Source organism: Hibiscus syriacus, unplaced genomic scaffold (genome assembly GCF_006381635.1).
Source record: "Hibiscus syriacus cultivar Baekdansim isolate YM2019G1 unplaced genomic scaffold, ASM638163v2 tig00110890_pilon, whole genome shotgun sequence".
In the NCBI taxonomy this organism is placed as follows: domain Eukaryota; kingdom Viridiplantae; phylum Streptophyta; class Magnoliopsida; order Malvales; family Malvaceae; genus Hibiscus; species Hibiscus syriacus.
Window position 1 is genome coordinate 10688210 of NW_024062900.1, and position 26736 is coordinate 10714945.

At 33.6% G+C, this 26736-nt stretch overlaps 1 protein-coding gene and 1 pseudogene across 2 annotated transcripts; both read right to left on the bottom strand.

Moving 5' to 3' along the window:
- Window positions 1-108: 108 nt before the first annotated feature.
- Window positions 109-1284, bottom strand: LOC120144711 (annotated as a pseudogene).
- Window positions 1285-2566: 1282 nt separating this feature from the next.
- LOC120144882 (calmodulin-binding receptor-like cytoplasmic kinase 3) lies at window positions 2567-21302 on the bottom strand. Of its 2 annotated transcripts, XM_039158847.1 has the most exons (9): window positions 21292-21302; window positions 5385-5582; window positions 5065-5342; window positions 4752-4967; window positions 4198-4445; window positions 3774-3939; window positions 3590-3679; window positions 3151-3449; window positions 2567-2996 (listed from the first exon to the last, which is right to left on the bottom strand). In XM_039158847.1, exons 3-9 carry the CDS (start codon window positions 5321-5323, stop codon window positions 2787-2789), a joined length of 1488 nt encoding a protein of 495 aa, XP_039014778.1. In that variant the 5' UTR covers window positions 5324-5342; window positions 5385-5582; window positions 21292-21302; the 3' UTR covers window positions 2567-2786. The 2 variants fall into 2 exon arrangements, with proteins under 2 accessions (XP_039014778.1, XP_039014777.1); XM_039158846.1 differs by lacking the exon at window positions 21292-21302 and having other exon boundaries at window positions 5385-5993.
- Window positions 21303-26736: the final 5434 nt, after the last annotated feature.

Genomic DNA, 26736 nt, shown 5'->3' on the forward strand with positions numbered 1-26736 from the left:
TTCCAACAGACCCGGACCTGCATATGTCATTGCGGAATAAGGAAATATTTGCATCAAGTTTTTTTTTCGGTTGACATCAATCTAAAATCAATAATAAAAAGTAAGACACTAATATAGGTCGCCTTCACTCACGTAATAGCTCCCGGTCAGAGTCCACAAGTCCAATCCAAGTCAAGCTCAGCTGCCACACCCAAGAAGCAGTTCTAATACCTATTGCCATTGACAATGGCTCCGGTTTGGTCGATCCAGAATTTGCTAATGAACAACGGGTATCCTTGATCAATCAAATACCCAGATGTCTTCATCATTTATGTCGCAACTGTGCCACAAACTTCGTTTGGGTTTCCGGTCACCCATGTTCACGGCCCATCAGAGAATCCATACCAGTGCGCCTCGAATACTACTTTCCCACTAAACGTGAGTTTTACGGGTTGAGTCTTGATGAATAACAAGTCTCTGTCGAAATCAAATCCAGAGAGTATAACGAGAACATTCGGATTTGCCGAGTGCACTACTTCGGCTCCTTTCTGCATGTACTTATACCAGTCTTTCTAGTTCTGTTTCGGGCCTCTTACCTCGTTCCTCAAGCTCATGCCGACCACGTTGGTGACACTGTTGAATAAGGTGGCCATCGAGTCAGCCCGGTGATCCATTGATCAGGCTCGAAAAATTTGTCGCCGAAGAAACCACTGTCGTCTAAATTATTGCAGTACCAACCGGGTTTGCTTATGTGATTGTCAAGTACGACCATCAAATTGTTTTCCCCTAAGCTTGACACCACTGCCTGAAATATAAATACCAAGACTTTTATTCAATAAACCAATGCCGTAAATTAAGTTTGAGGCATGTTATTTATTGAATGCAAATGGGAGAAAACAAGGAGTTGGAAAATCTGTCATACTTGGTAAGCTTTGATGAGGGGAACATCGATGAACGATGGGTTGTTAGCTTGGATTCCGGCGATGGATTCAAGGAAGCCGAGTTGTTGAAATGATTGTCTAACGGTCATGGATGCCAAGAGTCATTGGTGATCAGATAGACTGGCCAAGTGTACCTAACGCAGTTAAACCCCATTGACACATCCGTTTGGCGACCGTATCCATAGGCTGCTTGATGAGCCGCAAGTATCAGTTCTGAGTGAGACGACCAGTTCACACACGCCAATTTAACACGTCATCCTCCCTCGTCAACAATCCATAGTGAATTAGTCGAAAGAGGCAGGGGCATGATGATGGGAAAGAAGAGGAAGAGGAGGAGAATAGACGATGAAACGAAACCTGTCATGCCTTTTGTTTTGACTTGAAGGAGGAGAATAGACGTTGAAGGGGAACTTAGACTTGAAGGGGGAGAATAGAAGTTGAAGGAGAACTTACTTGAGGGGTACAGTGGATTAACACAAACCCTATTCTAAATACACTTGTTCTTTCAACTTTTATTAATAAATTTGAGTTATAATAGGATTGGTTGGATGATTCTATTTATAATTAGCAGGTTTTATTATTTGTAATAATAAAATATAAAATTTATATGAATTTTTGTTCCAATATATAATTTAATACATAAATTTTGATTTGGAAACTTTGTTCTAATTTATGCATGAAGTTTTAATTTTATTTTAATTCAATTATACACAGTTAAAGAAATAAATCCATATTTCTTTCTATTTTCATATTAAATAAACATAATTATTTGTTGCACGTACGTCGACAGTAGTGTTACATGTTTGTTAAAATTTAATCAAAACGACATTCATGGAAAAGCAACATTACCAAGCAATAAGGAGAACATCAAGCTGTTTAACTTCAACTTTTGCAGTTTCATGCGCTGTTTTTGGTCCAAATTATGGTAATTTGAAGTTCCCTGTGACCTCTGTAACTTTTGTTTTAATGTTTCTTTAACAGGTTTGCCTTTCGATCGCTGCTGTCATTTTGTAGTTCTTGGTTGGCTAGGAGCGAATTCAACGATAAATCAACTTCCATGGAAGACCGAAGCTTCGAGCTTTGACATGGATTAAAGCTTCTAACCATGACCTCCGGATAATGGGATCATCCGTGTGGATACAAAACTCGACTTCGCCTTGTCTAATTGCGCAACCCTCTGTGTTGTGTCTGTCTTAAATTTATAGTATCATGTGCTGCAAAGGAGAGGCGGTGGAGGATTCCTTAAATCCGAGTCGGGTCATTATTTTCGGGTGCCATCGCAAGGGTGGTGGCCATTGGAAATCTTCATCGAATTTAACATGACAGGATACAGTGATGGAATGAACTGGATTCTTAACTCGATATCAGAACCGTGGCCTTTGTTCCCGGATACTGGTCACTAGTATTAATTCAGTTCAATTTAGCGGTTGCAGTCGGCTAGCGGCCTTCTCCGGGGTTGGAATTGTTCAAAGCATTCTAGTGACCCTGCCATTGTTACGGAATGTGTCTAGAAAGTTACCGTGGTGATGTTTTGTGGTTACATATTCTTTTAACTTGGGTATGGTATTCCATTGGGGAAGGAGAAGAGAAATATAGAAGCTGTAAGGCTAGTGCATCTCCAGCATGCTAGGATAACTTGAGGTCTCTACATTGAAGAGCAGGGATCTGTATATTTCATTTCAATAAGCGTAATTCATAGCTTGTCATCTACAGTAATTAAGTTTCGCTTATATACGAGCCTTTTTACAGCTAAATTGTAAACAGCATCTACTGCTTGTTTTCTAAAGACTATACTGTCCAAGACTTATACAATACTGCTAACATAACAAACATGGGGAGAGGAGACTATTCTTACACCTTTTTGTGCTAACCTCGCCTCAGACTCTTGAGGTAGTCAGCTCGTATTACCCATAACTCTTCTCCAACGGATTTCATCTCGGGTCGATCGTTTCTTACAGGCGCTGCACATTGAAACGCCAATGCAAACATCTTCACTAGTATATCTTCATCCACAACTTCTTCCATCATTCGATCCGCTAATTCCACTGCATGTCCTTCATTAAACTTAAGGAATGCCTGTATGACATTAAGGCCATAAATTCTGAGTGCCAGTGATTGGAAGCAAACAACAAGTTTCTATTTTTTGAATACTGAATAACAACCTTGGGTTTTCAGTAGCCTAAAGCCAGGAAGAAAAGCTTAACAAATAGAATGCAGGGACAAAGCTTACCCATCTAAGTGTCACACGCTCTTCCACTGGTCTCCTTAGATCCACAGGACGTCGGCCAGTCAGAATTTCGATAAGTAAAATCCCAAACGAGTACACATCACTCTTTGTGTTGAGTTGATAGGTTTTCATGTACTCGGGATCAAGGTAACCAACTGTTCCTTTCACTTTGGTTGAAATATGTGTTTGATCTGAGTCCATAGGACCAAGTCTAGCAAATCCAAAATCGGCCACTTTAGCTCTCATGCTTTCCGTCAGTAGAATGTTGGACGACTTCACATCTCGATGAATAATTTGCTTCTCTGATTCATGATAATTTAAAAAATTGCTTAAAAATAAAGGAGTAATACCATAGGTAGGTGAAACACTGGAAATAAATAAGTGGTTTACTTGTGCTATGAGTTGGCCAAAGCCGAGCTAATTATGCGAGTTTTTTTCTTACCTGCATAATGATGTAGATAAGTAAGGCCATGAGCAACATCAATGGCAATTTCAAGGCGCTGATTGAAATCCAGGATTTTGCCACGGTGACCTGCAAAGGAGTAGTAGCGAATATTGTTAGTAGGATTTTAACAATATTGTAGACCAACAAATTTGGCAGTTATTATGGTCTCAAGAGACCTTACCATCTAAATGATCTCTTAGAGTACCATTCGGTACATATTCTGTAATGATAAGCCGTTCATTTCCTTTATCGACATAACCAAGAAGCCTCACAAGGTTCCTATGATCAATCTTGGCTAGAAGTTCAACTTCATTGCTGAACTCCGTTTGCAGATTCTCGAATTGTTCCTAGACAATATTTCTAACGTCAACCAAAATGGAGCACCCGAAAATAAGATGGTTTAAACCTTAAATCGTAAAACAATCACTAAAAAAGAAAACTTATTCTAAGCCAAAGCCAAGTTCATCACCAGTAAAGCAAAAAATGAAAAATTCTAGCCTAAACAGTTACCATGTGTCCATGTCAATAATCCTTCAGAAAACCGGTTTCAGAATTACTCGACAAAATATAGAAGAAATAGAATCTCCATCGTTGTATTTACTTACCTTCTTTGCTCGCTTAATGGCAACCATCTGGCCGGAATCAAGTTGAGCCTTGTAGACAGTTCCAAAATCCCCTTCATCTATTTGTAATGCTGGTGAGAAGTTATGGGTAGCTCTGGTCAACTGTTCCATAGTGAGATGCACTGTCCCGGTTCTATTGACGTTTGGAGAAATTGAGAATACTGAAGGACTCGGAGGAACCTTTTCAGGAGGAGCATGAACATTCATGTCGAAAGGGGATGTTGAATCACCTGCAAGAACAAAACCATTCATTTATAACTAGAAGCCGAAACAACACAAGGTAATTATGCCACATTAACGGAGAAGCTAAACTGAAAAAGACATGATAATAAAGACTAAATACACAGTTTATATGTTAGTTACAAATTGTAAAAGTATGTTTGATAACTGAAAAATTATATTTTTGAGAGACTACTCTAAAAACTTGCATCTAATTATCGAATCTTATATAAAGGAAACCTCCTTCAGAACTTTTAGAGTTAGAATTTTGATAAATGCCAAAACCCTCAACATAGGGTTTAGATAAGTTAACTCACTTGAATTTGGATCCTTTTTAAGAACAGTGGGGGCAGTTCCTCTCTTTTTCCTATAAACACAAGGGCAGATAAAAACACAACATGTCAAAAAAATTCCAGATACTACTATCCCAACTTTGGTTGAGGCCGAATGTCTCTTCGCTTCTGGATCATGATCAGGTTCATCTTTTTTCTTTGGTTCTTGCAATAATTTCCTTCTTCCCATGGACACATCAGCTACAAAAACCATGATATTTTGATAAACATTAAGCGGAATTTACTTACCTTGTGCACTAAACCTTTCGTAACTAAAAACATGTATCACAGTGCACACCTGATGAAAGGTCCAAACCACAGTAATCCGTTCCAGTATAACCTTCAAACAAACAATGATTTGCATAGTGCAACTGCAGGGCCTTACAGAACAATACTTTATCTACTAGATTACCATTCAAATAAAACAATTCATGACCAAACGGATTAGAATACGCTAGGTGATCCGAGCCACAAATCTTTGACTTCACCTCAAGACCAGAGGCAAAGAATCTCGATATTTGCACAAACAACAGTAAACAAAACAGTAAAGCAGCCATTCTCAGTGAATTGACACAACTTCGACAAAAGAAACAGAATTAAAAACGAAGCATCACTTATTCGGCTAGTCGTTTCTCCTTCAATGAATGTTCTCCGTAATCAATACAACAATGTAAACACTAATAAGCTTAATTCAAAGGTGTTGATTGGTCTCAACAGGCATCCATATTCAACAGACTCAAAAGAAGCTCAAATTGATTCTCTATTATCTCCAACTTAACTAATTAACAAAGAGCTAATTCCATCATCTAGCGACACCTGAAAAGTTCAACCAAAGCTATAAACTCTAAGATCAAGTGCACTTTTAGCTGACAAAGTAATAAAAAAACTGAAGTTGCCACAAGTGTAGGAGAAAAATTCAACCACCTCAAAACCCTCAAAGGAATCCACAACAGATGAAATGAATTCCAAACGACCCAGTTCACAAAATCAAGAAATGAAACAAGCCCAAAAAGCAAAAGCGTTTAAAAACCTCAAAAGAATCGAACAGAAACAAAGAAGTAGACAGAAACCCAGACCTGAAAAGTGACAGAGGGCAGCTAATTAAGGGTGAAGAGAATAAAGAAAGTAAGGTCGTTGATTTTGTATGATAATATGTAGTTACAGTCGTGGTCTTAGCGTGCGAAATATCAAAGAAAGACACGACCAGGAGGCCTTTTGCTTGAAACAAGGAATAAGAGACGATAAGGTGTGAAGGTGTGGGCCTTTAACCAAAGTCATTTGCTTTAAAATTCCTAACTCTCATAGTCTCATACATAAAATATTAAAGCTCAAGGATAAGGGTCGCATTTTAGAAATTTCAAGGGGGAGCTGTACCCGATTAATGCACGGATTACCCGTCTAATTCAATAGATCCGATTCATAAAATAATACATAGTAAGTAATTTTTTAAAAAAATTTAATTTTTCATATTCTTTAAAAAATTGAATTTAGAATATATTATGTAAAGGATGAGTTTACAACGCATGTCACACATTACAATATACCACTAAAACGATACACAAGATCACACCACTAACTAAATTATTTTTATTAAATACTTATAAAAATGGTAAATTATCATTTTTATTTTGTTTTAATATCTAAACTTTATTTTTTTTAAACCATTAACGCATTGTTTATGTAGTATAACATGTTAGTTTTTTATTATTTTTAATTATCATATCACTTTTTATTTATCCATCTGTATTTTTTATTTAATTTCATTCAACCATTTAGATAATGACATGTGTCATCATCTATGAGGATCAAAAGATATAATTAATTTGGTCTTAGTATGAATTCAACTTGGGACTTTTACATGAGGTACAAATCACTCAACCATTAAGTTAAGCTCGTCATTTGGTTAAATTTCATCATATTTTGTATTTAATTTATATAACGGTATCACCATAAAATCAATATTCTTTATAATTATAATATTTAAATATGAGACACTTTAAATTAATGGCCGAAAGTTTAGCGACTCACTATCATGCGAATTGATTTTTATTATATACTTATATAGTTATTAAATTAAAAGACTAATTATCACTTTATTTAAAAATAAAAAATAAATAAATAATTTATATATATATTTATAAAATTTATATGAAATCCTTATAAAAATTACATTTATAATATTATAAAAAATATATATTTAATTTTAAAGTCATATTATTTATTTATTTTTAAATAATATTAGTTATATAATTGAAATAATAATATTTTTCTATTATCTATTTAATTTTAAACAATATTATACGGAATCAAATTGATAGTTGAATATTAAACATGTAATTTATCCTAAATTTTAAATTATTTAAATTAAATAAATAATGTAAAATAATATTATTTCAAATAAATAATTACTATAATTTTAAAAATTAAATTAATATTTTTATAAATATTATAATATTTTAATAATTTCATATAAATTTTATTTTATTTTTATTTTCAAATAAAGTAAAATTAATCTTTCAATTTAGTAATTATACAAGTAAGTATTAAGTTCACTATAATAAACAAATATTCACACTATAGTTGAGTGACCAAACTTTCGATCATTAGTTTAAAGTGTCTCATATTTGAATGTTATAATCATCGAAAAATATTCATTTTGTGATGTTTACTCAAATGACTAGCTTAGCTTAATGCTTGATTGATTTGTATCTCATGTAAGAGATCCAAATTTAATTCATATTAGGAGCAAGAATGATTTTTATCTTTTTATCCTCATAGGTGGTAGCACATATCACCACCTAATTGGTTGAATAAAACTAATTAAAAAATACCGACGAAGAAAGGAAAAAAGTGATGTGGTAATTAGAAAATAAAAAAAATGTTGACATGTCATGCACATAAACAACTAATGTTTTTTTAAATTAAAGTTTAGATACTAAAATGAAACAAAAGTAATAATTTATGTACAAAATGTGTAATTTACCATTTTAATATTTACTTAATAATGGAAATTAGGGGTGTATTCAGTTCGGTTCGGTTCGGTTTTTTACCAAAAATTGAACCAAACCGAAATAAACAGTTTTTCAAAATTTAAACCGAAACCGAATGGTTAAAAAACCGAAAAAACCAAAACCGGTTTTCAATGAAAAAATCACTTGAAACTATAATTTTTTTTAAAAAAATTATCTATTTGGTTCAATATGGAATAAATGGGTTCCATATGGAAAACCCAAACCGAACCGAATCAAAAGAATTGAGACTTTAAACCGAACCGAAAATTGAACCGTATAATGCCAAACCGAACCGAACCGTTTTACTCTGTTCGTGTCGGTTTTTCGGTTTTCTCGGTTTCGTTGCTCAACCCTAATGGAAATTGAGTTAGTAGTGTGTTTTAGTGTGTCATTTTAGTGGTATATTACGATGTGCAATTTGCACTATTGAATTTTCCATTATGTGAAACAATTTTAAAGTATCACATGATTTTTTATAACGAAAATTATTATTGAATCTATTTTGATATAACAAATTAAGGGAAAATGTTTTTGGACTTGATTGAATTTATGCAAAGGTTTCAAAAATAATTCAAAGTCTATTAAACAAGATTTTGAACACAAAAACAATTTTCTAGGAAAGAAGTATTGATCTTACGTAACACCCTAAAATTTTGTTTAGTGACCAAAATATAAATTTTCAAAGTTTAGTGGTTAAAGTATAAAGTTTGGAAAAGTTTAAGAACTAAAAGGGTAATTTTCAAAAGTTTAGGGACCAAAAGTGCAATTTCCAAATGTTAGGAGTTTTGACCCATAAATGAACAATTCACCCCAAAAAAAACAACGTTTTGGTGGGAATCAAAATTTTGATATGGAATTTATGTTAAAAGCTAGAAAGTGTTAAAGTCTGATAAAATTCGGTAAATCGGATTGAATAGAAATTTTGAGAAAATTGAGGGATATTAAATTAAGATTAGAAATATTATTTCCACATTTTAAAATGATGGAAAATAATATAGATAATTGGATTTGAGAATTAATTTCCATGTCCAATTTGGACCGTTAGATTAAAGTGACAAGATTGAAATTTTTGAAAATTGCATGGATAAAATGGTAAAGGATACAATATTTTGTCCATCTTTGAATTTGGAAAGGTGATAAGGTTATGGCTTGGTATGGATGTAAATATGAGGATTCATTAATGGTAGAATAGTCATTTCACATTAAATGAATTTTAAATTCATTTAAGCTTAATAAATGGTAAATTAACATGAAGTTACTTAGAAAATTTCACGAGACAATCTCACTTCAAGCCTCAATTTCGTGCTCTCCATAAACCCTAGGTAAGAGAATTTTTCATTTTTGATCAATATCCTTTGGTTTTTGGATTAAAGCATGAAATAGAAAATTGTTCTATTCGAAGAGCTCTATCATTTGATACCATTATTGCATGCTAGTCTTGCTTGAATGTTAAGTTCCCAAATTTTAGGGTTTTTGTTCATGTTAGGGTTTCATGAATTAATGAAAGATTTTGAGGTTATTGAGGTTGTTGAATCATTTCCAAGCTTGTATGATGATCAAAACCTCCTAGAAATGCTATTAATGATTCTCGGCCTAAACCCTAATTTGGAGAAGTTTATGTTTTGATGAAATTTGATTAGGGGTTTAATTGTAGAAGTTTGGAAATGTTGATTTGAGGTTGATTTCATGCTTGAATCAATTGAAATCAAGTGAAAATGTTATGTTTGGATAAATTTGGATCAAAAGAAACTTGAATGGTCAATTTGAAGTGTTAAGGTCAACATAGATTTTGGTGACATGAAATTAGAATCGAATGAGCATCGGAAGATTTTTAAGAATTTATTTCCTAATGTGTGCCTATGTTAGTAAGATTCTAACATTTGGTTTAAATTTGTATATGTTTTATAATGATGCTCATTTAGATTGTGTGCTTGAAATCAAGATCAAACATTATTAAAAGCTAAGGAGAAGCATAAGGATGAAATGTGAATCTATAAGAAAGGTTTACAAGCTAAGGACACCAGGTGAGTGTAAATTTAATTTGTACATATGTTATCAAACGAATATTGGCTTGCAATGAGCCAATGACGGAGTTAATATGGTAAGAAGTGACTCCTATTTTCTTTGTGATTTATGGTTTATGTATACATGTGCATTTGGTGAGCTAATAGAATTAGTGAATAAGCTGAAAATGCAAATTGGTGAAATCTGCCTAGATTTGTGTTATGAACAGTAAGTTTAGAAAATCACCATAATTTATACAGAAATGATTAGGGGGTGATTTTTATACCTTTGAATTTGTATATTAGTATAATTTTATTTAAAATAAACGGAAACTGATTTCTAGACATATACAAAAATATATGAATTTTTAATCGAGGATAGGTCAGAAAACAGGGCAATATATTCTGCTCAAAATAGCTTCTATAAGTCAACTTTGGAAATTCACTATAAATTGTACAAATGGAACTAGAAGGAGTGACTTATATGATTGGATTTGAATTTGAGTCTAGTTTCCACTAGTATAAATGAAATAATTTTTAAGTGTGTATATTAATACAAAATAATATTTATTTGAAGGTAGTGCAAATTGTCAGAATATGGAATTGTGATAAAAATTGAGATCAAACCAAATTGAAAGTGAAGGATTAAGTTGAAGTTTAGTGACACTTATATTGACTTGTTTATAATTTCAAAGTGAGTGCAAGGCATGCATAACATCATACATTGATGTTTTATACATCATCGGGTAGGACTTGCGATAAGTCTACTTTATTTCTGGTATGAACTGCCCAATGTGAAATTATATTAATATACTTTGCCATGGATGGATTAAATAATTATAGAATATATGCCCAAGTATGTCATTGAGGGTCAGTGGTATTGATGGCATGCCATAGAGTCCATTACCTACAGGTTTTCAGCACTACAGTGTACAAGGAAACTTAGTGTAAATGGTGGGCACAACCTTATGTATCATATTCGGATCAACGTTAGAGTGTAAACCTAGTGTAGGTGGTGGGCACAACCTTATGTGTCATATCCAAATTAGCACTAGAGCGTAAGCTTAGTGCATGTTTAGCACTACAATGTATATATTTGACTCAAATATCGGGGTCCTCATAGGTTTATATTTTGGGCTATGATTTATTGGATAATAAATGAAAAACATGTGAATAAACTTATGAGCTTATAGAATAAATGGCAAGTATATTGTAAGAAATTTTATATCTGGTTTATATCATGTTGATATATAGTAACAAGGTTGGAATGCAAGTAAAGTGATCATAATGCATTGAATATTGTTACTCATTTCATTTATGTGTTGCATTGCTTTGAATATTTTTATGATTGTCTCACTAAATGTATACTTAGCGTATGATGATTTTCACAAGTAGGTAAAAGAATGCGAGAGGAGTAAGGAGCTGAGTTTGGCATCAATCACCGACGAATATTTTTAGGTAATAGTGATGACATACTATTGTGTTCTAAAGTTTCTAGCTGGCATGTATACAAGTAAGAAATATCCGTAAATTATAAATTTGAGTAGTATTAAATATTAAGTAATTGGATTTTAAATTAGATGATTTTTAGATAGTTTTATTTATGTTATGAAAAAGAATAGAACTGTCTAATTGATGCCTGAAACCGAATTCATATAGAGGTAAAAATATTATTATATTTTGATTTTATATGAAAAATTTATTTTAAAATAAAAGTTAAGAATTGTAAACTTTTGAAAGACACAAAATTTTACAAGTTTTCAAATGTATATTGTCTCATAATATTTTGTGACATATCTGACTCGTGTTTGGGGTTGGATACGAGAAATGGATGTTACATTTATTGGTATCAGAGCTACATGTTTAGATGATTCTAGGACTAAATCGAGCTTGTTTTGAGTTAAAAAAGTGTATGCATGTCACTAGGATGTTATTGTTACTGATTTAGTGATTGTAAGGTTCAATTAATGCCACTCCTTACTTATAAAGGTGAATAAATGTAGTGTGTGTATAAGATGTGTGTAATCGAGGGTTTGAAGTACGTACACTAGCTACACTTCTTCTATTTAATCTAATAAGATGATGCATTGGTACAGTAGGAAGTGTTAATATGGGTTTAAGGAAACCCTCGTTCATGCATAAGTACATTATTGATTAAAGAATAGAACATTCTGTTAGAATTGATCCTAAGTGACATGTGTGCGACTAACCCTTTAGGCCATAGTACGAGAGTGAGTTTTATTTGTAGACAATAACTGTCTTGTAAGGATTCGAAGTGTTGAGTTTTAATGGACTTGATAGCATTACATTTTGAATGTAATTTTTAGAATGGATTGATTATCCCTGACATGTCACAATTAATTATCGCTTAAAGCGATTGATCTTAAAGAATTTGAAAGGTTTTGAGATATTAGTGGTAGGGAAAGATCGTGAATATGTTTTATATTGTGATTTTAGCAGTAACTGCCACATAGTTATTACTATAAGGTTGTCAAGCCTTCTTAGTAAATACGATAGATACTCAAACTTTCATAGTTAAGTTGGAAGATATTCCAACTGTTTGAGAGTATCCAAATGTGTATCTGCAAAAGTTACCTGGATCATTTCTAGGATGAGATGTTGAAAAGAAAAATGGTGTTGATTGGCTCCGATTCATCCCAGAGGCTTAAAAGGTATAGTTATTAGAATTGTTAAGATCAATTATTTACAAGACTAAGCGTGTCATCTGGGATGCACTAGTTTTATTATGAAAAAGAAAGATGGGTCTATGCAATTATGCATGGATTATTGTTAGTTAAATAAGGTAATAGAGAATAACAAGTATATCTTCCAAGGATTTATGATATTTTGACCAGTTAAAAAGGTTCATTAGAGTTTCCCAAGACTAATCTTCAATCTGAATATTATTAGATAAAAGATAAGGAAGAATATCTTCCTAAGATAATTTTTCAGAATTCAATATGGACATTACGAGTTGCGGTAATGTCATTTGGTTTATCGAATGTTCCTACGACATTTATGGATTTGATAAACTGAGTATTTCAATTATACTTAGATTAATTGGCAGTAGTGTTCATTTGTGATATTTTGGTATATTGTAAGACTAAGGTAGAACATGATGCATATATTTGTATAGCTCTTCCAACTCTTTGAAAGAAAAGTTGTATGTTAAGTTGACAAAGTGTAAATGCTGGTTGTCTAAGGTTGTATTCCTTAGCCATGTGAGCTAAGGGGATAAAAATAGACCTCAAGAAACTATAAGCCATAGTCGAATGATAAAATCCAAAGAGTGTTTTCGAAATTCAAAGTTTCTTGGGAATTTGCTAGTTACTATCGAAGGTTCATAAAGAACTTTTTGATGATTATATTCCCTCTAACCAAGATATTAAGAAAAGACACATTATTCGTTTGGACTGATAAGTGTCAATAAAACTTGGAGATGTTAAAAATAATACTGACATAAGCTCCAAGGTTAGTATAATCATAACATGGAAAAGAGCATGTGATTTATAGTGATGCATCTCATAATGGTTTGAGATCCATGCTCGTGCAAGAGGAAAATTTAAGGATTATGATTCAAAGAAACTAAAGAATCATGAAAGAAATTATCCGACTCTTGATCTCGAGTTGGAAACAGTTGTGTTTACTTCATTGATATAACACCACTATATATATGGTGAGTGACACTATATCTATACGGATCTCAAAAGTCAAAAGAATGGGTTAACTCGAAGAAGTGAAAATAGAGGAAATGGATTGAATTCTGTAAAGAATGATGATGTACTTATCGACTACCATCAGGAAAAGGTATGTGGTGGCTGACACGATAAAGTCAAAAGACATTTCTGTTATGAGAGTTTTGAATATGTGATTGTTGTGAAGAAAATGGTGCTTTGATTGTAGAATTAAAGTTAAAGCCTATGTTGCTAGATCGAGTAAAAGATCTTCAAAGAAAATATGAAAATTATCGTGCTTATCAAACAAGTGGAAAAAAGGTTGAAACCAAAGACCTTTAAGTTAAGTATGATGGATGCTTTTATTATCGAGGAAAAGGTTGATATTAATAGCAGGTATGGAAAGAATTATCACCGAGTTTATTACTAATTTTTTGATATGTTAACGAGTTAAAATAGCGCATCAAGTGCATTCTGGATTGTTGTAATCGATTTCCATCCCTTAGTGGGAATATGAACTAGTTACAATGAAATTTGTAATATGTAAAAATTATTTAAGATAATCTCAAGATAGCTGCCGATCAATAAAAGTCTTTCGAGTTTAAAAAGAAAAGAGATATTCTATTAAAGTGGTGATCAATGTTTCTTAAAATATCAATCAATAAAAGTCTTATACGAGTAAGAAATGTCTACAAATTATAAATATGGGTAGTATTAAATATTAAATAGTAAATAATTGGATTTTAAATCAGATGGTTTTTAGATAGTTTTATTTATGATATGAAAAAGAACAAAATTGTCTAGTTGATGTTTGAAACCAGATTTCAAATAGTGGCCAGAATATTATTATATTTAGATTTAAATTAAAAATTATACAATAAAATTTAAGAATAGTAAAATTTTAAAAGAAACAAAATTTTGCCGGTTTTCAAATGTAGATTGTCTCCTAATTTTTTGTGACATCTCTCGCTCATGTTCGGGGTTGGATACAGGAAAGGGGTGTTATACTTTATTCTTGCAGTATCGATATTGTTCTTTCAGTATCGATACCAAAGGTAAGAGATATATCGATTCTCATCTGGTAGTACCGATACTACCTATTATTTTCAAAAGTGTTTAGATTCCAGTAGGCAAAAACAATACCAATACTCAAAGGTGTATCGATACTACTTTACATATTAAAGTAGTATCGATACCATAACCCTATTATTGATACTATCATAGCCCAACTATCATTAATGCAGTACCGATACTCTTAGCTCGAGTGCCGATACTCCCTGTTCTATGCAGTTTTTTTTTTAAATAAACTTAATCCAAATGGCTCCAAAAACTTATTAACAGTACAAACTCATTCCAACATATAAAAACAATTTGAGGACACTTGAAGAATATTACAACACCTATCCAAGAAATCCACATCAAGATAAAATATCTTTCAATCTTATTTCTCCTTTTCTCTTGTATGTTTTTATGAGCATAATTTTGTAAATATCTACCTTTAGAGGTTTTCTTGTTTACACATCTTTAACCTTTTGTGAAAGGGGAGTGATTCTAGTTTAGTGATTGAAAATTAGGGAATTTGTAAAGGTTTCTCTTGAACCTAGGAAAGGAAAGAAAAAAAATATTGAATTTGTTAGAAAATCCTTAATGTGGAGCTAAGATAGTTGATGTAAACTTCATTGAGGAAGTTGAACCACTATAAATCATTGTTAGATTTTTGGACGTCTAATTTTTTATTTTTTTAATTAATTCAAGGTAAGTACAAAACAATATTTGTTCAAAAATAACTCTCAACCTTCTATCATTGAACGTTCACACTCATGAAATCTATGGTACTCGAACTAGATTCCTCAAGGAATAACAACAATTGTTTTACCATGAAAGCCACTTGATTCATGCTTTGGGCATCCAATTTTTAAATGGTTGTGGTATTTAACGATTTGACTTTTTTATTTTAAGGGTAAACTAAATCATTCACTACTCAACTATCCTTTTATTTTTATTTTGGTCACTTAAGTTTAAATATATTTAATCACTAAACTTTAATATTAATTTTATTTTAATTACTCTAATTTATTTTAATAGTATTGTATATGATGAGGTATATTTTATTATTATTTTCTTCACTTAAAATTATAATAGAAAAATTAAAATTAAAACCCCTAAATCAAACCTCAAACTCTATATTTAAACCCTAAACCTTAAACTATAACCCAACCCTAAATAACAACCTAGAAACTCTAAAGTATAACCCCTGAACGTGAAATTATAACACCAACCCAAAATTGCATAATTCAAACCCTAAATTACAAGAAATAAACTCCAAATTATAATATCTAAATCCCTATTCACAACCAATAAACTCCCTAAATCCCAAATCACAACACTCACACTCACCCACCATTAAAGTTTTGGGATGAATTAGGGGTTTGAATGGGTATGAACTAGAGTTTGTGATTTGGGATATAATATGGGGTTTGAAAGAATTTTATGTTTGTATTTTAAAATACATCTAACATTAAATATTAATAAGATATGCAATATCATAATACAAATAATACTAAAACAATTCATGTTATCAAAAAGTGACTAAAATATGACTAATTTGAAAGTTTAATTATTAAATTAGAAAAATTTAAATTTTAATGACCAAAATAAGAATAGAAAGATAGTTGAGTGATAAATGATGTAATTTACGTTATCTTTAATATGACAATATAATCATACTATTTGTTGGGCTACGCTTTTAATTTAAATATTATTTTTATAAGGCTTAATAAAGAAAAGGGCATTCAAAATATTCTTTTTTTCTCATTTAGGTATTTGAAATTTTTTCAATTAATTTAAATATTTAATATTACCAATATTATCATCATTTTAAGTGACTGGTTTGTCATGAACGTTAAAAATATTATTATCTGACATGTGTTATGTTTATAAAATTAATTTTTTTTTTTATTTAAAATAAAAAAGTTACAATTATTATTCTTTTAAAAAAACATTAAAATTTTTTAAATCTTGAAAAATCTTAAAACTTTCCTAATTCTAAACTCATTATTCACTCTGGCCTCCTACCTTCGCCCTTTTTCACGGTTGTAAACAAATATATAGCCAGATAATGACTTGTGACACCACGTTCTTTGTAACACCCTCAGACCGATGCAGGTGGCCCAATCCAATCTGAGGTGTCACCAGAGCAATCCACATTGAAAATCCGAAAAAAAATAAAATTTTGTAAAACTATTTAAATTCATAAAACGATTTAAAATTAAAATATAAGTTCAGTAATCATTAAAACAAAATTCGTTAGTATACAATATAAAAAAAGTTTCAAACTTTAATATAAAAACAAATTGTGACTTACATACCCCTAATTACATATGTATCGTACTTTGCAAGTAACATCGAAAAAACTCCCAAAACTAATGTTGATAAATGAACAATCAATTCCTTTGAACCTGAAATAGTAAGTAATAGAGTGAGTCTTGAGACAGCTCAATAATACAGAAGTATCATATGATGCTATAAGCCAAGTATATATATGGTAAACCATTAAATTCCTTAATGATCCAGATATTTACAACTTATAGTGGAGAGTTGAAATTTCATTAGGTGATTCATCAAGTAACAGTTAGGAAGTATATAGATTTGAAGAATCAAATAAAGATAAATTACGAATGTTAAAATGAGGAGTCTAGTGTGTTTCATTAGTGCAGAGAAAAAAGTACGTATAATTTTAAACAATAATAAATTGTTTCAGTAAAAAGAAACTTTTAAAAAGAGATGGTAAAATTTAGTTTAAAAATCATCTGATTACCCTCCATCCGAACGCCAAATTGTGTAGGTTTCTCATAACCATATACCCACATGTACACCCGGTAAAGACCTTTTGTGTTTAACATAAGGACCTACAGTAAGGATTTACCTTGTGCATAAAGAAAATAAGCTTGCGGTAAGGACTTAGTGTAGTAACCTCATAAAAAAGGTTATATTTTGTACATTTTTACTTAGTTATTGGTTGTCTAAAAGCATATGTCATTACATTTAGGCTCACATAGTTGCATGTGGTGTCAATATTTTGCTGCAACATTTTCTTTTAAAACTGGTGTTGCTTAATGGGAAATGTCTCATTTTACTGATGATGTGCAAGTGAACGAAGCTGAAGGAGAAGCAGTTAATTTTAGTAGCATTCTGGATGAGGAGACTCAGTGAAATGTTATAGCATTATGGACGACATTTTTTGGCAGAAAATGACAAAATGATTAAAATATTTTTATGAGAGTAGCTAGCTGTCTATGTGATAATTTCATAAAAGGGTTATATTTGGGGACTTTTTACTTAAGTTGTTGATTATCTTAAGGCTCATATAGGTTCATGTAGATGCATTTAGGAACATGTAGTTGCATTTGGTATATTTATTTTGCCTTGGCATTTTATTTTGTGAACGTTTCTATTTTACGAGAAATGTTTTGTTTAGATATTGATGCGTAGGTTCTAGGACCAAGAGTGTGTGAGGAGAATTGTTGTGGAAAACTGGGATGCTAAAGTAGAATAAAAATACCGCAAAATTTCTGGGCGCAGAAATTTATCATGTTTTCTTTGCTGCCAGTTATCCCGGAGGGGCCCACTACCACCTATTGCACTACCATCACATCTGGAGAATGTACTTTAGGGGTATCATTTTAATTTTGTCACAAAACCATAGGTATATTCCCTTAGTATATATATATTATGACACCACAAATGAATCATCAGATCTTGGGAGAAAATGAGCTAAACAGGGGAACAAAGGCGACAACAAGCTTCTAACTTTCTTTCTTTTTCTTATATCTTTCGCAGTGTTCCTTTATTTTCAAGATTGAGGGAATGGCGAGCTAGGCGTTTAAGAGGAGCTATCATCACTAAGTTGGTTTATGGCGACCAAGAGAGCTCTGACAGTACGCGTTGGGAGTCTTTCTTCCACTCTTACGCTTTCTTCTTATTCACGTTTTATGGGTTGTAAGGAACGGATGATTTTCATGGATTATTTGAACCCACCATGAACTAAACTTTATTTGGTGGGGTTCATCACGGATTATTAGGTGTTTTTATTTAATGGATGGTTAATGCTTTCATGTTTATTACTTGTTTTGCTTATTTTTTTTAATTACTTAAGATTGTAGGAGCTATTAGAGTAGTCTTTTCTTAAGTATACTACCTAATGTTTGAGATAAACTAAGTTATTGAAATTTAGTGTTTAAGGGAAACTAAAGGAAAATCGATGTAAGTAATGGGTTTTAGCTGATAAGTAGAGCCTAATCCACCATCAGAGATAAGGTTAGGATTTCAATGACTAAAAGGAGTAGTGCTGAATCGATAGGTTAGATGTTGTTGCTCAGGACGAGAGGATTTAATGTGACATTCTCGTCTATCAGATCACATGACTAGAGATAGCGTAGGGATACTCGTAGTAAAACTTAGTCGAGTAAGTAAGACATAGAAGTTTAGATCATCTTAAAAGATAAGACTTAAGATTCCTAAGTGACCTTCATTTATTCCTATAATAGCTTATTATGTGAGGATTATCAAGTCATCTTACTTAATTCCCAAGTTATCAATCTGTTTTGCGTTAGCATTTTCATTTAGTTGCACTTTAAAAAACTATTTTTGCCACAACATTCTCATTTGCCACCCACTCACACTACCATTTCAACTCTAGCTACAGACATTTCATTTTTCCTTAGCATAACCATTTGTGCATACCATTAGCTATACTTAGATAAATTAGTTTGTTGCTTTGAATTAACTCGTAATTTCTTCCAATCCCTATGGAGACGGTACTCACTCATTACTGTATTACTTACTCGATTGTGTATACTTGCATAACATTTTCACATAATTTATAACACACACAAAATACGAACAAGTTTTTGGTATCGTTGCCTGGGATTGGAAACTAGAGTTTAATTTGTCATAGCATTTTTATTTTACTTATTTGTTTCTTTTGTATAGTTTACTTGATATTTTTCTTTGCCTTTTTCAGGCCTAATAGGTTCTTGACCTGAGGACATCATGAGGAATAATTAATACCAATTGAAGCTGAGATTGAATGACTTTTTAGACAAATGAGACATGTTCAACGTGCTCATCGAAATATATATATGATTCCAAAACCAAGGTGTTAACCAAGTGGAGATCAGGCATATCGAAATTTCGAGGCAATTCCAAATGTTGGGAATATTGCTAGGCCTCGTGCTATTCGAATCACTTAAATCCTAGTATTGTGGCACTCGAGATTCAGGAAACCCACTTTGAGCTCAAACCAATAATGTTCAATATGTTGAATTTTATAGGGAAGTTTGGGGGTATGCCTCATGAAGATGCCAGGCAACACATTCGTAACTTCTTGGTGGTGTGTAATTATTTTAGACTACAAGGAGTGCATGAAGATGTGTTGAAGCTTAAGTTGTTTCCATAGTCTTTGTGTGACTGAGCGAGGGCTTGGTTGAGTGGATTTCTATCTGACTCGATGGAGTCTTGGTCTCATCTATGCAAATTTTTTAGTTACGATATAATCCACCGAACATGAACACTAAAATTAGAAATGACATAACTTATTTTCGTCAAGATGATGATGAGTCTATGTATGAGTGTTGGGATTGATATAAGGGATTGCTTTGCAAGTGTACAAATAATGGTTTCCACGATTGGACTCAAGTCGTAATGTTTAATAATGAAGTCAATGCACCCACGAGGATGATGCTAGATGCCTCGATAAATGGTACTTTGTTGGGAAATTTCAATCGAAATAACAACAACAACCCCTATTCTAACACCTACAATCTAGGATGGAGTTAACACCCAAATTTTGCATGGGAAAATCAAGGAGCCCCATATGCTAGTCATTTAGCTCCGCAACAAAATATCAATAACACCTAACCTATCAAACGAATATGCCATTGCATAATTCTAACAAGGGGTAACATCTTCATCAAATATAAGTTCTTTGGAGGCTGCTACACAAGATTTTATAGCAACTACTAAGACCATATTGTAAAACCATGCCACTACTATTAAAAATTAAGGTTTTTTATTTCAAAGTTAAGGAGCATTACTACAAAGCCATAGCTAGTCTTGAAGAGCTTTGGAGGGTCAGGTTGCTCAAATTGCCACAATATTACAAGAACACTAATCAAGATGTTTGCCTAGTGACACTGAGGTCACTAAAGCTTATGGCAAGGAGTAATGTAGTGCACTCACTCTTAGGAATGACACTCAAATCAATTTATAAGATTAGTTTGGGGAAATAAGTTGGATGATTGTAAACCCACGACTGCACAAGCTAGCTTTATGATACAACATGATGAAACCATTGTGGAGAATGATAAAAATTAGGGTTCATTTAATAAACCTATTGAGGGAGAAAAAATTCCATGGCAAAAGTAGTTCTCACCCTGTTAGTAGAAGAAGTTAGACCCCCACTGCCATTTTCGTAAAGATTAAAAAAACACAATGATGATATCCAATTGAAGAAGTTTGTTGACATTCTTTACCAACTCTATATTAATACTCCTTTCCTTGAAGCCATAGAAAAAATTTCCACTTATGCTAAATTTCTCAATGAAATTATCACCAAGAAAAGGAAAGTTTAAAAGTACGAGACAATTGTCACGAAAAAAGAATTTTTCTTAGTATTGAACAACTTGCCACCAATGCAAAAAGATCCAGAAAACTTTATTATTCCATGTTCTATAGGAGACAACTATGTTGGGAAGGCACTTTGTGACCTTGGCTTGTGTGTGAAATTAATGCCCAAGGCAATCTTTTTGAAGCTTGGGATGGGAAATGCAAGACCCACCTCCGTTATTTTGCAACTAGTCGACCGTTCCCATGTTCATCCTGAAGGGAGAGTCAAAGATGTCATTATGCAGATGGACAAATTTGTGTTCCCAGTGGAATTCATTATACTTTATTGCGAGGTTGATACTAATGCACCCATAATTTTGGGGAGACCTTTCTTAACCACTAATCACATATTTATTGATTGTGAAAAGGGTGAACTTACCATGAGAATGGTCGACCAAGGTGTGACTATGAATGTATTTCGTACTATCAAATTCGTTGATGACTCGGAAGAATGCCAAAGTATTTTTGAATTGGATTCATTTATAAAAGGGGAAGCTGATCAATTTTACCACAACAATTTCATACAACTGGCAGATTATGAGAGACTCATTAAATAACAAAACATCGAGGAGCCTGAGGAATTTTCATTGGAGGTGGAGTAGTCTAGATGAATTTCCATTGGAGGTGGAGTAGTCTAGCTTACTCACAGCTAGACCAGATATGCATTTTTAACCTTTTGATTTTGATGAATTTCTTCCTCTTAAGCCCTCATCCAACATCCACCTATCCTAGAGCTAAAGACTTTGCTAAAGAATCTTAAATATGCTTACTTAAGTGGTGATGACACTTTACATGTGATTATCTCCTCTAACCTTACTCCTGACCAAGAACATAGTTTGCTAAGTGTTTTATCGCATCATAAGAAATTGTTAGGCTGGACTATGGCTGACTTGAAGGGGTTAAGTCCCACCATTTGCATGCACAAGATTATGGTGGAATAATGCCATGTCAATTCCATTGAGCTACAAAGAAGGCTCAACCCTGCTATGAAGAAGGCGGTGATGAAAGAGATCATTAAGTGGCTTAATGCTAGGGTGATCTACCCTATATCCAATTGTTCAAATGCGTCCCCAAGAAAGGAGACACAACCATGGTGAGCAATAAAGACAATAAGCTCTTACCTACTCGCACCGTCGCAGGATGGAGGATATGCATGGACTATCACAAACTAAAAAAAACTACCAAGAATGTCCATTTTCTTCTACCTTTCATCGATCATATATTAGACCGATTAATGGGTAAGACATACTATTACTTTCTGGATGTATATTCTAGGTACAACCAAATTTCTATAGCACCAGAGAACAAAGAGAAGACAACCTTCACATGCCCCTATGATACTTATGCCTTTAGGAGGATGCCTTTTGGACTCTGCAATGCCTCGAAAACTTTTTAATGTTGCATGCAAGCTATCTTCTTCGACATGATTGAGGATTGTCTAGAAATATTTATGGATGAATTCTCCGTTTTTGGAGATAACTTTAAGAAATGCCTTGGCAATCTGGCACAAGTGCTCAAGAGATGTGAGGAGGTCGACCTTATGCTTAATTTGGAGAAATGTCACTTCATGGTGACTGAAGGCATTGTGCTAGGCCACAAGATCTCGTATAAGGGAATTGAGGTGGATAAATCCAAAATTGACGTGATTGAGAAATTGCCTTCGCCGACCTCTATCAAGGCATTAGGAGTTTTCTTTGACACGCTGGTTTTTCTAGAAGGTTCATCAAGGACTTCTCCAAGCCCTTGTGTACCTAGCTTCAACAAAACCAACCCTTTGTGTTTGATAAAATTTTCCATGAGACATTCACAAAGCTGAAACAAAGACTTATCTCAGCACCCAATGTTGTTTCCCCTATTTTAACTTCACCATTCGAGTTGATGTGTGATACGAATGATTATACCGTGGGATCTGTGTTTGGGTAACGCCGAGGTACAATTTTCTATGTGATTTATTATGCTAGTCGTACCTTAAATGAAGCAAAATTGAATTACATAACCACTAAGAAAGAACTACTTGACGTGGTATTTGCATTTGAAAAGTTTAGGCCATACTTAATAGGCACCAAAGTAATTGTTCAAACTGATCACTCAGTTATAAAATATTTAGTGAAAAATAAGGATGCCAAGCCTAGACTCATTAGGTGGATACTACTTCTGCAAGAATTTAACTTGGAGGTTGTAGATAGGAAAGTTACCGAGAATTAAGTTGTAGATCACCTTTATATGCTAAAAACAATTCAGAATGCCCTGAAATTTTAGACGTTCGAGAAGAATTCCATGAAGAGAGTGGGAAGGAGGAAGTTCAAGCATGATATAAAGTTTTATTTCTGGGATGAGCCATGTTTGTTCAAGAAATGTGCAGACCAGATGATCTGCATATGTGTCCCTGAAGAGGAACAGAAGGATATCCTACACCATTGCCACGCGACCCCATGAGAAAGCCACTTTGGAGGTACAAGAACAGTTGTAAAGGTCTTTTAATCGGGCTTTTATTGGCCTACACTCTTCAAAGATGCTCATGAGTTTTGTAAGGTCTGCGATTGATTCCAATGTACTAGGAACATTACTAGATGACAATAAATGCCATTACAAAATATTTTGGAGATCGAGCTCTTTGGCGTGTGGGGCATTGACTTCTTGAGACCCTTCCTATCATTCTCTGGAGATCTATACATCTTGCTAGAAGCGGATTACATGTCTAAGTGGGTCGAGGTAATTATAAAACTGAAGAATAACTCTAAGATCGTAATCAAGTTTCTGAACAAAATTATCTTCACCAAATTAGAAGCACCTAGAGCCCTCATCAGTGACAAAGACACCCATTTCTACAATAAGCTAATTACCAAGGCACTGTAGAGGTATAGTGTGCGACACAAAATTTCCACGACATATCACCCCCAGAAATATAGCCAAGCTAAATTTTCCAACCCTGAGAAGCAGATTCTTGAGAAGGTGTTGAACCATAAAAGAAAAGATTAGTCCCCAAAGCTCGATGAAGCACTTTGGGCTTACCATACGACATTTAAAACTCCACTAGGGATGTTACCGTTCAAATTAGTGTATGGAAAAGCCTGCCAGCTTCCTATCAAGCTAGAGCATAAAGCTTATTGGGCTATCAAAAAGCTCAATTTTGATGCACGATTAGCTGAAGAGCCAAGATTATTGGAGCTCAATGAAATGGAAGAGTTTAAGGAACATGCATATGAAAATGCCAAGCTTTAAAAAGAGAAGACTAAGAAATTGTATGATCAAATGTTTTTTCCACAAGATTTTCATATTAGTTAGTAGGTGTTCCTCTACAACTCAAGGCTAATGCTCTTTCCGGGTAAACTCAAGTCAATATTGTTCGGACCCTTTGAAGTGCACCAAGTCTACCCTCATTAAACTGCCGATATCAAAAAATATAGATGATTGGACCATTTTCAAAGTTAACGGCTAACGATTGAAGGCTTACAATGGAGCTCCACCCTTGCGTGATAAGTCGGTGCTCTACCTGTAAGATGCCTGAGTTTTCCTTTCTAAGCTTTTTGAAAATCCCACGTCATTTTGGATTTACTACTATGCATAAATAACACGTACAATTTTGATTTTATTATTCATTCAATTATTTTTTTAGTTATTTTTTTCATGTTTCTTTTAGGAAACATAAAAGATGCATGCATGAATAGTGGCAGCTAAAGGAGAAAAAGATGGCAAGCTCCAACTTTTGAGAAATGGGCAGCAAAAAGACAAAAAATGGTAGAAAGTTTTTTTTCTTCAAATTTTAACTTTTTATATATTTTTATTTTAATTTATCTTTCCATCTTTTCACCATTCTATAATTACTTTCACCTTTTTATCCTCACCAAACCCCCTCCCCACGTTTCCCTCATTAAACACACCCATTTTTTTCTTTTATTCTTACACTCTCTCTCCTCCTTATTTGTCTTTACCGTTTCATCTCTTCTTCTCTCTTTTACGCCGAAAATTCTATAGCCATTAAAGCTCCAAGTTTTCCACTTTTTTCTTCTTCTCCTCTAGCAACCATGGTGTGGTCTCGCCTTGCAAACACCACTCCTTTGTTCCCCCAACAATTTCAAGATGACACAAAAAATGAGAGGTTCCAAAGAATAAATAACCAAAGAGTTTTTTTGAACAAGGATTTGGCTTCACCGGTGATGAAAATAGAGACAATGGACCTGATGTGATGGACATTGTCAAGATGCAAAAATGGGAGAAGTTTATAAGGCACCTAAACAATGTCAGTGCTTCCCTTTTCAAAGAATTTACACACATATTTTCGACCCTAACCAAAACTTAATTTTTTTGCGAGGTACATCTATTTTTTACACTTTTTGTGATTAACCGTTACTTTAAACTACATGACGTTATTGTTAATCATACTAAGTTTGAGAATGAGGTAGATAATGAGACCTATCACGGTGTTAAGGAAGACTCCTATTTTGTGAATTCAGAGTGAAATAGAAAGCTAGCAAGTAAGTGTTCGATGGATCAAGAAAGGCTTCAACCAAGGGCCAAACTATGGAACCACTTTATTAAGCACAAGTTAATGCCAACCGCACACAACACTGCTGTCTCACTACCTCGAATGATGCTTTTGTACTTGATATTTTTAAGGCATTTGATAGACATGGGCAAGATTATCGTCGAACAAGTACATGGGTGCTTGAAATGGTCGGCTAGTGCCTTATTCTTCCCAACCTCATCATGACATTTTACCACAAGAAAAAGGTCCAGGAGGATAAATTTGATGAAATCCTTCTCGGGTTGAAAGGTAACACTAAAGCAAGATCCATGCACTATTGAGATTCAATGAGGACAAGGCCATGGATAAGGACGAGAAAGTTTCAGAAACTGGTACAATCCAATATGCCAAGGTAAAAATGAATTCTCTCGATGAATCAACAAGGCAGGTAAGGAACCAATTGGAGGCCCTGACTGGTGACCTCAAGATCTTATTTACTTATGTCAAGCAAAAGGATGTGGTCGTGGCATCCATTTACAAAGAGATGCTCCCACACTTGGGTCATAATCTTTCAATCTTTCTGGACGCGATCTTACCAACATCTGAAGATGCCACGGTAGTTCCAAATACACCTAGCAAGATGCATTGGCTGAGCCACATGTCGTTGATCTAATAAACATGATGCCTGATGAAAAGTAAAGAGTACCTAAACCCCAACCCTAATTCTAGACTGAGCACGAACATCCCTTGGAGTCTCCTGCTACTGATATAGAGCTATTGAGTGAGTCACCAACCAATCCAAAATGTCGTGGCAACCTTTACCGCGTAGAACAAGTGGACTCCTAAAGAAATCAGTTGGACGTACGAAGATCACTGAGGGCACAAGTACCCCACTTGCTGCAGTAGAGTTTGATTCTGAATCAAGCCCCACCCCGTTGATGAAATGCACCAGGCGTAGCACTAAGAGCATGGCATCCCCACCACTATAGGAAATTGAGGTACCTCACATCACATTTCATTGCATAGCATGTAGATTAGTTTTAATTTAGTTTTTATTAAAGCATTGAGGAAAATGTTTCCCTCAAGTTTGGGGAGGTAGGGTTCTTAGTAAGACATCTGTGTTATAGGGTCAACAGAATTATTATGCCTTAG